Raw genomic sequence first — 14,555 nt, 5'->3', positions numbered from 1 at the left:
TACATGCTACAACACGGATGAACCTTGAAAACAGTATGTTAAGTGAAAGTAGCCAGTCACAAAAGACCATATATTATATGAATCCATTTATATGAAATGTCCAGAATAGGCAAATCCGTAAGAGACAGGAAGTAGTTTAGTGGTTACCTAGTACTCAGGGGGATGGAGAGTTTGAGCAGGGGAGTGGTTACGCCTAAAGGGTACAGTTTTCTTTCTGGGTTGGTGAAAATGTTCTAAAATTGATTGCGGTGATGCCTGTACAACTCTGTGAATATTCTTAACACTACTGAATTGCACCCTTAAATGAGTGAACTATAAGGTCATAAAAAATGAATGACAGATACTCCATTTCACCTGAAGAAATGAGAAATGCCTACTTATTGAATTAATATTCCGAAGCCTGCACACATTTGCTATTATAGTCAAAGCAAACCAGCTCCCATCTATCCGTTCCTCCTGGGTTCCCCCACAACATCATTTTGTAGTAGTCTTCCAAAGTCCACTTTTCTTTTGTAGGAGTCTGTAGGGTCTCCCTCAGGCTTCCAGCAGCCCCTCTACTCCCTGGTTACTTCCTCTTTTGGTACAGGAGTTTGGGATCATCAAGACTAAAAAGCTGACATTTGGCAGTTGGTTTTACCCCATTTGTTTTACCTGAAGAGTTTCAGAGCACTATCTTTTGCTGTGTCTAGATATATCTGGGTAGGAAGGAGGGGCTCACAGCTTCTCTGCTGTGATGGGAGGGAGTTGTGGCCGAGAGGCAAAAGCCCTGGACCTGAAGTTCTCAGGAAATCTGACTTCAGACTTTGATTCTGTCCTTTACTAGCTGTGGGACGTTGAGCAAATCACTCAACCTTTCTGAGCCCCCTTCCTCATCTGTAAAATGGGGATGGTACCACCTATCCCACAGGGATATCCTGAAGACTGATACTTACAAAACCAGCTGGAACACAGAGATACTCACTATTCAGTAGAACAAACCATGGAACAGGCTCTAGTCTATGTGGTGGGGACACGAGCATGAATACAAAAGGAGCTGCCTTTAAACTGTTCAGTGCAGAAATGCTGTTAACAGGACTTCATTTTCTGCCTTCCCTATATCAGCCTTCTTTTAGGATAGCAAAAGGAGTTTCAGGAGTTGAATTCTTTGCCTTGATAAACCTTCACCTCTTGCTCTCAAGAGAGATCATGCTGATAGGGTAGCAGCTATGGTTGTACCTTCAATTCTCCAACAGGGGGAGATGGGATGGTTATTGAATGTAATGGGGAAAATATTACTTTTATGCTTTCAAGTTTTTATCATCACTGATCCTTAATTCTTTTAGGCCTTACCTAAAGGCATTCCCATGGTTAAAGTGTGCTTATTCAGCACTTTAAAATAAGTATGGAAAACAGATCCTCTATCACTCCCTTACCCCCAGCCTGTCCAGATTTCCATGCCAGGTGAAAATTTCTGGTCACAGAAGATCAATTGCCAGTTTAGCTACCTTAGTGACCAATTTCTGGCTCACCTCCTGATTTGGGGCTCAGCTTCTACTCTAAAAACAAAGGGGTTTTCCAGAAAAATACCAGCTCAGCTTATAAACGGAGGCTGAAACAAAGTAACTAGGGGGGAAAATGTAGGAGCTAGTTTCTAAATTAAAATGTTATAACATGAAGCCCATACTTCCCTTGGTGGAGCAATTTCACAAATCACAGAAAAATATTTTTCATTTTAGAATAGATTGGGAGAGAGCCTTTGCCAAGAGCCCGTTGTTTAAATTTTCAATTTGAATTTTAAGCAGGATTATACATGCCCAAGAACTATTTTTAGCTAATAGGTAGGATAGCTGTGTCCACAACAGTTTGGAACAATCAAGAGTGAAACTATTAAATAGCATCTCTCACTGTGGTACCTTATCATTTAGCACTTCTATTTCTATTTTAATATTTTCCAAAGCTTCATCATAAAAATACTTGTAAAGCACCCATGCTAGGCACAATACAAAGTTCAAATAGATAGACATGGTTTCTATTTTCATTATGCGTTTAATCCACACTGAATAAACCAAATATATGAAAGAATCCCAAGGTTAAGCATTCCCATCAAGCTGCCATCCAGGCCCTAAGTGCCCAGGGGAGATAGACCAGGAAGCAACTATCCAACACTTAACACCCTTCCAATGCTTAAACCCTCTCTATGTATTAAAAGGGGAGGGGTAATGAAACTTCTAAAATTGACTGTGACGCTGGATATGTAACTCTGCTGGATATACAACTCTGCGATACACTAAAAGCCAATGAATTGTACACCTAAATGGGTGCATTGTATGGTAAATGAATTATATCTCAATTAAGCCATTAAAAAAGAAAAATTATTCTTACTCTGTTCTAATTAGTCAAAGCTATTTTTTAAGCTCTCATGCTAAATGGTATCTAGCTAAAGGCTGCACTGGCTTGGCAGTGGAGCTCAGTGGCAACTATGGAGCTTACTCTTCTACCCCTGCCCATACATCTCTCTTTCCCTAGTCTCTCTTCTTTATTTCCCCAGTTCCTTTCCTGTTGCTCCTCCACTCCAGCTAGGTCTTAGGTCTCTCAGGTATTCCCAGGCACGTTTTGTCCCAACTGGTGGACCTCAGACCTAAACCAATTGCTGACCCCCTGCAACTTTCCCTTCATGACCTTAGGCAAGTCACGTCCTTGCTCTCCTGTCGCTGTTCCAGTTTGCACAAAGACGGGATGGAGTACGCAAACCTTTCCAGGTCCCACATTCTATGTAAAAATAACACAAACAATGAACACTTACGTGTTCCGTAACATGCAAAGTCTCTACCATTTTGGCCAACAGACACATATTTGGATTATTCATTTTGTAAATGGCCATAGAATACAATTTTCCAAAGAACAGTATTTAATATAGTCATAAAATGATCAACATGGAGTCCTTATTTTTAAAAGCTATGACTTTATCAAAGAAAATTCAGAGCCCAACACCGAATGCTTGATAGTCCCTCTGGACCTGTCTCTGAGCGTCCATTTTCGAAAGGAACAACAACAGAAAAAGCTTTTTGCATGTTGGGGCCCTGCTGGATTTACCAAAGCAAAGAAAGAAACAAGACTGGAGTGGCAGAGCCTTACCACCACTGGTTCAATTAAATCCTATGAAAGGCTTTGTTTAGCCAGTGGTACAGAGACCTAACATATGACAGCACCTCAACATACATTATAAACCCTCAGAAATATGCTCAGAGAGCAATACACGTTGGCAAGAATGAATCCCTTTATCCTGGACAACTTGCAGCTTTTTAGGCAAACCAGTTACATTCTCCCAACAAAACTCATAGAAATATGTAGTCACCAGTTTCCAACATACTACCACCAGACAAATTCACAGTATTGTTTCCATGTGCCCAACAACACAGAGCAAAACCGAAAGAAACACATCAATTTCTCCTATACACACACGCACACACCCAAATATGCAAGAGAAACCATTTTCTTTGCAGAACCTACCGTTGTCTAAGTTGTGGGCATGACATGATAAATACTGGTTGCTAATAAAAATCAGATGGATAGCTCTCCACTGAGAAGCAAAGAGCACACGCAGAAATAAAAAAACCCAACCAACCAACCAACCAACCATCCTAAGGTGTGCTTCTTGTCATGAACGGAACACCAAACATGGAGAGAAATTACTCCAAGTGTCCATTTGCATCCCTCTTTCCCTTGACCTCAGACCGACGAGTTCTCCTGTGAGTTACCTCCCCGCACTTCTGCCCCCATCACAAAAGCCTGGAGCAGAAGGCGGCCGGCCCCTCTCTTCTTCCCCTTCAGGCCCTCGCCTCGAGGCACAGAACAAGACTGGGGGGTGGGGGAGGGCGGAAAGGACAAAGGTAGGCGCTTTTGATCCCTCACAGCTCGGCGACAGGGCTCCCGGCCTCTCCCCTTCCCATCACGGAACCAGAGCACCTGCCCGGGAGACGTCCCTCTCCTCCACCTTGGTAACCGGCCCACGGGGCCTAGGTGTCCAAGGAGTCCAGGCGCTGCAGCCCCAAGGGACAAAGGCCGGGCTGACAAAGAGGAGGGAGAGGCGAAAGAAGTCGCGAGCGGTCTGAAAACCCTCGCGAACAAAAGCGGGGGTGGGGGTGGGGGTGGGGTCCTGAGACTACCAAGCCTGTCTCGGGTGTTCCCAGAGGTGGCCGGGTTTGGCCGATTAATGCGTGTGGGGGAGGGGGCCGGTTAGAAAATCCCTCTGAGGAAAGGGATTAGGGGGCTGCGGGGACGCGGCGGCCGGCAGGCAGGAGCCTGAGGGGAGGGCAGAGGTCCTGGGGCCAAAAGGGGCACAGTTCGTGAGTGGGGAGAGGTGATGGCAAAGAGGTGAAGGCCACACAGGGCCCAGTGGCGGGAGAGCGGGCGCTCAGCCCCGGGCGGCGCTCCCCTGGGGCCGAGAGGGGCTCTCAGGAGGGACTCCCGAGCTGCGCACCAGCCGGGGCTGGGGGCTTGAGGCGAAGGGATTCCGGGGAGAGCGCATAGTTGGGGGCGCAGTGTTGGAAAGGAGAGAGTTTGAGAACAGAACCGTAGAGAGGCCAGGGGGGTACTGCGAGGGGGCCTGACCCTCTCCGCCCCACCTCACCTGGCGCCGGGTCGGAGTCCAGGTCTAGTGCCGAGAAAGCGCCAGCTCCGGCCAGCCCCTCCGTCCCGCGCGGGAGACCACGGACACAAAGCGGGGCGCGCGGGAGGAGGGGAGGAGGGAGAGGGAGGGAAAGGGGGAGGGGAGGGAGGAGGAGGAGACGCCTGAGGCGCGCGAGGGGGGGGGAGGAGGGGCGCCCGCCGCCCTCCGCCTGGGTCACGGGGCGGGGCGTGAGGCTGGAGGCCGCGCTCGGCCCGCCAATGGCCACACCGCCGGCCGGCCGACTGGGGCGCGCCATCCGGCAGCTCACCTCCGCACCTGGGCCTTGGCTGGCCCCAGCCAATCAAACGCCTTCATTTGCATACCCAGCCCCGCCCCTTCGCCCCAGCCAGGGGCCCGCTCCCTGAGAACACAAAGAAGGCCCCCGTAGGGGGAGGGGGTCCGCTCCCGACTGCCTACCCCGACGGCCTAGCATCACCTTTGCAGTGCGTTTATGGCTCTTTTACAGTCACCCTGATGAGAGGAAGGAAGTGGGGGTCATAGGGGTTTGGACCAAGATTCCTTAAGAGGTCGGATCTCTTCTGCGGTCCTTCCAACCGAGAGCTACTCTCCTCCTGTTCCACCGCACACATTTGCGTCTCTAAGCATCTGAGCCCTGCGCCCCCACCCCTCTCCCCCTCCCCTTTTTCCAGTCGCCCCATCTCGGTGCTTCCTTCCGTAGGCTGCCGCCCACTACTGGCCTTCTGCTGCACTGCAGCCCTGATCAGCAAGCTCTGAGCACAGCCTTAGACAGATGCCCCAAAGGGGCCCAAACCTACCCCTGTCCAGAAGGAAAACAAGAGAGGAAGGGGTCACTGCACTAAGGTAGAAGGGACCTGATCAAGTGGCTTTGGTACCTATGATGGCAAAAAGCCGACACAGGTTCAAACTCCCCAAATCATCTTGTCCGACCTTCCATCTCCTACCTTCAGGTCTGTACTGGGCCACAATGGTGACTGACTGGCCAGCCCGTTTCAGAGCAGCCGCAGCCTGCTCGTGAGTTGCATTCCTCAGGTTCACGCCATTCACCTGTCCAAAGAGGGGAGATATGAGCCATCCCCAAAGCAAGAAAGGCAGTCTTCTGTCATAGCAGTTAGGAGAGGGAGAAGGGTAGCCCATCCCTATGCCTACTCAGATGCATTTCTCAATAGCCCATCCTTGCCCCTAAGACGCGACCTAAAGAATATGACTTCTCTAGTGTAATAATTATCTTTGTGGGGGTCAAATGCCAACCAGGGTTAAGATCCAACACACATTCTATTTCCTCCTCAAGGATGAGTCTGGGCTCAGTCCCTGGCACTCCCTAAGGCCATCTCTAAAGAGAATGTAAGTTCTCTCCAGCTCAGCCTTCCCCCATCTCAAGAAGCATTCCTTGGAGGAAGCAAGATCTCCCCTCCTCCCTTTTAGATTGGCATGGCTCCCATCCTCCCACCTCTCCTTTGTCTCCTCACCGATAGGATCCGGTCTCCCCTGCGCAGCTCCCCACTCAGGTCAGCTGGGCCTCCTGCCAGGATGAAGGAGACAAAAATGCCTTCCCCATCCTCTCCTCCTACGATGTTGAAGCCCAAGCCTGTGGAGCCCTTGTGCAGGATGATCTTGCGGGGCTCTCTGGTGGGAGAGAAGTAGACAAGGTGGATATAAACTGTTGTTCCTCTGAGGGCCAGCCTAGAACAAGGCCCATCCTGCTGTAGAATGACTTCGGTCCCTTATGTACGATACCCTGTTGCTTCCTTTCTCTCCTGAAACCTGCTTGGCTGCTGTTTTCTGCAGGTGCCAAGTTTCAGTTCCTCTTCCCTCCCTTCTTCCTGAAGGCTTGGAGTCAGCTTCTCAGTGGACAGTGCCCTACTCTCGCAGTTCAGCACACCCCTACCCTGTCTAGAGACCATTACCCCAGAGCCCATTCACTCATCCTCTTTCTCCCCAGATTCTCCTATCCTACCACCGGCGTGCTGGACCTGGGCCACAATAAGGGGAACCAGTTCGGGGCACTGGAAATCAGCCCAGGGTCGATCGCACATCCATCCACAAAATGTACCTACACTTGCTCCTCCAATCTGGAAATTCCACCCACCAGCTACGACCCCTCCCACCTCCCCCAAAGACGGTTGTGGTCACCAGCTACTACCATGCGCCCTTGCCAGGTGATGTGGGAGACAGGTAAAGAAATCCCAGGTCCCCCGAAGGAGCTTAGGAGCCTAACTTAAGAGAGTTAACACATGGAAACTCCCAGCTGCAACTAACCATGTTATGTCTAAGGCATCCCTCTGGAAATGGTCAGTGTCATCAGGCAAGAGCTACAGCCGCTCGTGTGTATCCATACAACCCGACTCCCAGCACACTTTTCCTGGCCCACCGCCTTCACTTGAAGCATCTTTCATCAGAATAGTCCCAAGTCCAAGACTCCTCCTTTGTTGCTCCCAGTCTTGGGTGCGAGGCTCCCTCCCTGAGTCCCAGATGCTCTTGCTCAAATCCCTCCTCTCCTCCTACCTGGCATCCCCTCCAGGCCGCAGGGAGCGGAGAGGCCAGGCCCACCTCTGCGAAGCCCTCCTCCAGGCCGAGGCCGAGGCCGGGCCCAAGCCCAGGGCCAAGCCGGAGCCCGAGAACTTGCGTGCCCTCTCCATGGCTCCTCCAGCTCTCTCCACCCGCCCCCGACACCGGCCGCCTACCCTTCCGGCTCCCCTGCAGCCGGCCCAGCAGCCTCCAGGGCCCCACCCCGCAGCAAACCTGTCCCCCGGAACCCCGGCCGGCCGGACCAGTTCCACGGCCCGCCGCCGCCGCCGCCGCCGCCGCCGCCACCGCCGCCAGAGCGGGGCGGGACCGTTCCCTGGGAGGCCACCGGGCCCGCCAGCCTCCCAGCGTCCCGCCAACCCCACCGGCTCAACGGCTTTTTTCTCTAATTTAGAACGACTGCCGCAGAGGGGTTTAGCAACTGTCTCGGGGAAGAAAACCCCCGCCGCTTCCACCTCCTCAGCCCCCTCCACGCTCCACCCCACCCTTGACTCGGTTCTTTCGGATGGGGCCGCACACTTGGCACTCCCCCTGATGGTGGAACTTGTCCCTGCAGCTCCCTCCGTCCCTCCCTAGGGCCCTAAGGGCTGAGAGAGGGCCTCAGACCCCAAAGAGAAGTGAGGAGGGCTTTCTCCTCTTCTTGGCCATACTGCAAGGAGACCTGTGGCTAGCCAGAAACCGATTCCTAATCCTGTTCGTCCCTAGGTAGGATAAAGGGGTGGAGGGGCGTTTTTACCTGGTGAAGTCCTCCTCAGCCAGCATGTGCCTGGGGATAGGAGAGTAGCGAGCAGGGGGAACCTGAGGAGGAGCAGAGTAGCTGACCTTGCTCTCCACGGCCCCAAGATAACCCAGGCTGGAATTATGGCTTATGTGGTTGTCAGCCAAGGCGGTGAAAGCTGAAAGCAAGAAAAGGAGAGAAGAGTTAAGAGACCACTCCATGTAGGTCCCTACCCCCCCCCTCCCAAGGACTGTGCTCCACACCCCCTCCTCAGATGCCAAAGCCACCAGGGGAGGCTGATTCCTCAGGCCTCTCCTCCCCTCTCCCCAGCCCCACCCCCACCCCCGGGTTCCTCCTCCACAGTCCCTTTCTGAATCCTGGGCTCACTCCTGTGAGTCTTAGAAAGAGCTAAAGTCAAGCAGTCTACAAAGAAAGGCATGACTAGAGGTGTGACTAATAATAATCCCTCACATCTCTATAGCCTAATACGGTTTTCCAAGGGCTTCCTCGTCCATGATCTCATTTGATCCTTGCGGCAGTCCTGTGAGGAAGGCAGCACACACATCATTAGCTCCTCTTGGCCGAAGAGGAAACTGAAGACAGGTGAAAGGGACTCGTCCAAGGGCACCCAGCTCTAAGGGACGGAGCTGGCATCTGGACTCAGTTCTCCTGAGCACTAGTGTGTTCTCTCTCTCTGTCTCTCCCTCTCTGAACAAGGGGTTTGAATTCTTTCCCCTCCAGAAAGCGGGGGGCAGGAGCTTCAGGCCAGGGACAGGGCAGACGGTACGTACTGCTGGCATAGTCAGGAGGCGCATACATGTCGTTGAGGTGGACGCTGCCTGGCTTGGCCACCTTCAGATAGACCATATCAGATGTGTTCTTCAGTGAAGCCACGGCTTCCTCGTGCCTCACATCCTGCAGATTGGTGTTGTTCACCTAGAAGAGGAGAGGCCTTAGGGCTGGCCCTTGGGAAAAGGGAGGGCTTCCCCGGGGAACCCCCAAGGGTGGCCTTTCAGTGAAATTCCTCTAACGGAGGCCGAGTATAGCGCTGCAAGAAGTGGAGAAGCATCAAGAGGGCAGTAGAGCGGCGAGGAAACCCCAGCCACGACGAGAACTAGGGCCTTGGTGTCTGAGGGCGCACAACTCGGATGCTGCTGCTTTTGAAATCCCCCCACAGTGCTGGGCCCTGAGTGAGGTGCCGGTGGAGGGAGAGGCTACTAGAGCCCCACCTCCCCACCCTACCCTACCATTTGGGCATCCCCAAAGGCTGTCTCACCGCCAGCAGCCGGTCCCCGATCTGTAGGCGCCCATCCTTCTGAGCAGCACCCCCCTCGATGATCTTGGTGATATAGATGCTGTTGTCTCCCGGGATGTGCTGGTTGCCAATCCCCCCGGCAATGCTGAAACCCAGGCCTGGGGGGGGAGCCCAAAGGGAGGGGGAGAGGGCCACAAGGAGAAGTTAGAGCGCTCAGTCAATCCCAGAGCCAGCTCCCCACCGCAGCCAACCCACTGGCCCCATGGAAGCTCCCCTGCCCCCAAGCCATCCCTAGGTCAGTAAGGGGGAGTGCGATGGGAGGTAAAAAAAGAAGCCCGTGAGCTAGAGCTGGGAATCAGGCAAGGAGTAAGGCTGTTCCCTTCCATTTCCTACAGAGCCAACCAGGGGCCTCTGGCCAAAGCACAGGAACCCAGAGGGCCGCACCTTTGGGCCCTTTGAGCAGGTTGACCTCCATGATGGTCTCGGGCGGGGGCTGTCTCCTCCGCACCACCAACCGCACCACAGGGCCCGCCTCCTTCAGCGCCTCCACGGCCCGGCTGTGAACCACCTCCGACACGTCCACCTCATTCACCCTCAGCACACAGTCATTCACCCTGCGGAGGAAGCCCAAGAGGCATGACACCCTGCCACCGCCCCTCCACCCCCTCTCCCACCTCTTCTTGCTTCCCTCCCCATCCCTCCCCTGCCCCCTCTGAGATCTAATAAAAGGGTCATCCTGCTGGGCAGCCCTCTTCCCCTACCTTCATCCTGCCCCTGCTACCCCCAGGCGCTGCTTCCAGGCCACCTCACCCCAGCCTCCCGTCCATGGCAGCTGCTCCACCAGGGATAATCTTGGTAATGAAGATGCCAGGGTCATCGGGGACATGGGGGTTGTCGATGCCACCTGCAATGCTGAAGCCCAGGCCAGAATTGCCCTGCAGAAGGGGGCAGAGGGGCACAGTCTGCTCACTCAGAGGGCATGAGGGAGGCCCCTTCCCCCATCCCCCTAGAAGCGGGTTCTCCAGGCCTCCGAAGGGGCCACGGCAGCCCCAGGCCGGCACACAGCTTCCCAGCCTGTGCCCACCGTTCCAGCATAGAAGCCTCAGCAAAGCCATCCCCTCCCCAATTCCCCAGGCCTCAGTGAGCAAGGTCAATTAATATTTGTTAGTTGGTTGATTGATTGATGCAGTATGTGGCCTCCGAGGGAGGGCCACTGTTTCCCCCGTCTTCTCAAATGCAGGTGCTCCCCCCTTTCCCTGGGAGAGCCCTTCCTTTTCCTGGTCTGAACCCTCCCCTCTCCCCTTTCATCCTGACCCACTGGCAGACTTACCCGCTCAAGTACTATTTCCTCATACTTGAACATGCCATCGCTGCCATTCACCTAGGGGGAGACGGACGCGGACAGTTCCCTGAGTGCTCCCTGCCCTCCCCCTCCACCATCTGCCCCCTGGTCAACCTGCTCCTCCCCCACCCCCCAAAGAATAGGACTCTGAATTGACCCCAGAACACCTCTTGGCCACAGATGGGGACAGGCTGACCCTGAGGAGGCCACACCCCTCCCCCCGCTTCCAGCCACATCAGACCGAACCCATTTAGCCCAGATCAATTGTCTGGGACTGAGCCAGCCAGTGGTGCACTCGCTGAGAGGCTGGGCTCCAGGGCCTCGGAGTTCGCTTAGGAGGGGTGCAGTGTTGGCCTAAGGGGGTGGCAGAAATGGAACGCGGTGGGCACCACACCACACCTAGCATCCATGGGGGCACACCCAGTGGCCTCAATGGGGACCTATTCCCCTTCTGAACCGTAGCCCTCCCTGACTTAGGGATCACAGACTCCCACCATGTCAGAACTGGTAGGACAGCAGACACCATCTTGTCCAACCTCCCTCATGTGACAGATGGTGTGACACTGAGGCCCAGAGAGGACACAGGTTGTACCTCAGAGAGCACTGGGAGTTAGTGGCACAGCAGGGGTTAGAATCTGGATCTCCAGGTGCTCTTCTGTTTAAATCAAGCTGCCAAGGCAACTGAGGTTTTGGCCACTCACCCCCTTCCCCAGCAGAGCTCATGAGAAAAGGAAAGGTGCACCCTTCAGAATAGCCCCAGGAACCCTCATTCTATATCTCCTCTGTGTCCCCAGGAACCCAATTCTTCAAATGGGTGGAAGGAGTCAAAGTCCGAATCCATTTCCTACCAAGGGGCTTTTGATCCTGAACCCTTTGTGTTTCCCTGCAGAAAAAGCTAGGGTAGGATCTGGATGGGAGTCAGAGGCGAAGCCAGGGGTGGGATGGGAGCAGAGCGGACAAGGTTCCCCAGGAGGGAGAAGCTGATAACCCATGACTGACTGGCAGCAGAGTCCCTGGCCTTCAGTATACAGTAGCCATGGGAGGAATTGTTCTGACCAACCCACAGAACTGGCCTCCCAGACAAGACATACTTGTGGCCATTGTCAAGTGAAAATGTGATTGTGGGCAGACAAGTAGTCCCTGCTCCCTGGCTCCCACTCTCATCCCTAAGAATGGAGGAACTCCCTTGCCCCTCTCCCCAGGTACCCCAGCACCTCTCCTCCATCTTTCTCTGGCCCCAGGTGTCCTCCTCTGAAGGGAGCTGCAAACCTAGGGTGGGGGCTCCTTCACATGCTCAGCTCTGCTCCCCCCTCCATTGCAGCTTTGGCTTGGAGAAACACAGAGGGCAGCCGGGGGGTTGGGGCCGGGCTGGCTAGTCATGCCTCCACCTTTTCAGGGCCTGACCCCAGGACTTTATGCCCTGCAGCCCTAGGAGTTGGTGGGAGGACCCCAGCTGCAGCCCCACTCTGGTCCCTGACCCCATGGGGAAGAACTGATGGCTTTTCAGAGCCCCGAAACCAAAACAGCTGCCTGAAGTAACATGCAACAGACACGCAGGCAAAAGGACACCCTTGCAGCTCTCGCATGCATCTGGAGTACCATGTGTGTCCACATGTGATAAGCCATGCTTCAAGGCCAGCTCCAGTGAGAACTGGAGGCTCCAGCCTCCCACTGCCCCACTCAGGGACCCTGCTTCCAGGACCGGGGGCCATCTGGGGATAAGCCCTGGCAAAGAAACCTTGAGCAACTGGCCCAGCTTTGGGACTGGCACCTGTCTGCCGGTTGAACAGGATAAGCATGAGAGAGTGCCTGCCAGGGTAGGGCTCCAGGGTACAGGGGAAAAAGAAAGAGGGGGACTCACTGGAGAGGGCAAGGAGCCAAGGCAAGGGCCATGGGAAGCAGTGAGTGTGGACAGACAGAAGGCCAGAACTGAGGACTCCTCTCCCTAGGAGGGTCCCCACCTTGGCTTCTGAGTGAGGGCACATTCTATCCCCAGAGGAAGACAGAGGCGGCCAGAACGGTCACCAGCTTGGGGTAGGCAGCACCTGCCCTCGACAGCAAAGCCTCCTTCTTCTCTCTTCCTAACCTGGGGGTTGCAGAGCCAAATAACCAGACAGGCCCTCCGCTGTGCATGCCAAGGACCTGGCTCTGCCGGCCCAGCCTCCATTTTGCTGCTTCTCCCACAGATGCTCCTTCCATTTTCTAAGCTGGCAGTTTAGACTGGGAGTGGAAGCCGGAGTTGTGCCCAGCACCCAGGGGTTCCCAAGCTGTGCCAAGTCAGGGCTTGGGGGCCAAGTTCTCTCACATCTGGAGGTACCCAAGGGGTACATGCCCCACTGGGGCCAGTCCTGCACCAGGGCAGCTGCCCCTTGCTTGGCTCCAGGCACCATGCCTGCTCTAGAGCAAAGAAGCTTGCTTCAGCCCCCCCCCCCCAATCCCTACATTGGCCCCCCCCCCAGCACACACACACACTTCAGAGCTGCTTGGACAAAAGAGTCTGTCCTTCTCAGCAGCCTCTCAGCCTTGCTTGGGACGTGTCTCTTGCCTCCTCCCCCTCCCCTCCCTTGCCTGTCAAGCGCCTCTCACCAGGGACACCGCACACACACACACACACACACACACAGAGGCACACACATGCACACACTTGAGCCACATGTTCACACATATATACATGTAGCCACACACACAGGCGAACACAGCTCTCCCTGCAGCCTCATCTACAGAGACACCTCCACATTCAGAGAGACGTCCCCACATGTCCATGTGCACATTCACACACAAAGGGACTGGGACGGAAAGGGACTCATGGCATTGAGGGATGAAGCTCAGCCAGCCGGGCACATGGGCCCCCTCGACAGAGATTCACAGGAGCTCCACTGCCTTCCTCCACACACCTTAACATACATCCACACACACACACATATGTCCCCCCTACGCAGAGCACCATGCCCCCTCCTCCCCTCCTGTGGAGACACACACCACACACAGCCCCCGCAGAACCTCCCGCCCCCTGCCAGACACAGAGACGCTGCTAAACCCCCGCACTGAGACAAACCCAGTTCCCCCCACAGGAAAATGTGCCCCTCCGCCATACCTTCACCTCCTGACACACACAGCTCCTCCCAATCCCCTCCAAATGGAGACCCCCAAACAGACACACACAGAGAAGCATACATTTCCAACCGCCTCTCTTGGCCCAGGTGAAATGCTAGGGCTCAGGTTCCACTGGCTGGAAGCCTCCAGGAACCCCTGCTGCACCCCCCCAGGCCTCTAAGCCTCCAGTCTCCAGCCCCCCTGGGGTGCCCCGCCGTCCCCCCCCCCCCCACTGCTGGTCCATACCTGCTCATACCAGTCCCGGTTGGTACAGGTGCACTCAGGCCACCAGCTGGGGCCACTGCCGTTGAGTTTGGGGGTGCTCTTGCCCGGGACTGGCTTAGGGGGCACTGGCCCCACATCCCGGCCGGTGGGGATGAGCTTGGCCTTGGTGCGGGGGGTGGGGGTAGCCCCCGCCTGTGAGGGCAGGGTCTGCGAGCTGTAGCCCCCATAGCCCGCGCTGGCTCCATTGCCCCCACCTGGCCCATAGGGGTCGGGCACCTGCCAGTCCCCATAGCCAGGAGGCTCGAGGCGCCGAAGGGCAGCCAGGCGGGTCACCTCATAGCACTCGGGGCACTTACAGCAGTGCTGGTGCTTGTGCATGGCACTGCCCCCCGCCGCCCGGACCCCCCAGCCCACGCCGGTTTCCACACCGCCGCCGCCGCTGGGCTCCCGGGCACACTCACACTGCTCGGACCAGGAAGGGGGGGGCACCCGTGGGGGCGCCCGGGCGGAGCGGGGCCTGGGGCCGGGCGGGCGTCCCGGGGCTTCTGCCCCTACGCTGCCCCGCACCCACGGCTCCCCCTCCAGCACTGGCGGCTCCGTGTCGCCCGTCGTGGCTCCTGGGCCGAGGCCCAGCGGCAAAGAAGAAGCGGGAGCCTGGGCAGAGGCTGGGTGCTGAGAGGACCGCTCCTGCACTGGTCCCCAGGATGGATCTGAGTGGAGTCAAGAGCATCTCTCCCTGGCTCCCTTCTCAGTTGATTCCAGCCAATCA

The 14,555-nt window shown here is 55.5% G+C and overlaps 1 protein-coding gene across 1 annotated transcript in view; it reads right to left on the bottom strand.

Moving 5' to 3' along the window:
• The window catches only part of DLG3 (discs large MAGUK scaffold protein 3), a 53,770-nt gene extending 39,606 nt beyond the window's left edge, over window positions 1–14,164 (bottom strand). Inside the window, 11 exon segments of the mRNA XM_026485795.3 lie at window positions 5,572–5,674; window positions 6,097–6,253; window positions 7,890–8,049; window positions 8,663–8,807; window positions 9,148–9,284; window positions 9,571–9,740; window positions 9,937–10,061; window positions 10,457–10,507; window positions 10,768–10,800; window positions 10,802–10,822; window positions 13,808–14,164. Of these exon segments, the coding sequence (XP_026341580.1) occupies window positions 5,572–5,674; window positions 6,097–6,253; window positions 7,890–8,049; window positions 8,663–8,807; window positions 9,148–9,284; window positions 9,571–9,740; window positions 9,937–10,061; window positions 10,457–10,507; window positions 10,768–10,800; window positions 10,802–10,822; window positions 13,808–14,164 (1,459 nt within the window).
• Between the last annotated feature and the right edge of the window lie 391 nt (window positions 14,165–14,555).

This window comes from Ursus arctos, chromosome X (assembly GCF_023065955.2).
Source record: "Ursus arctos isolate Adak ecotype North America chromosome X, UrsArc2.0, whole genome shotgun sequence".
Lineage (NCBI taxonomy): Eukaryota > Metazoa > Chordata > Mammalia > Carnivora > Ursidae > Ursus > Ursus arctos.
Note: the sequence above shows the minus strand (reverse complement) of the source record. Positions and strands in the feature narration are given on the sequence as shown.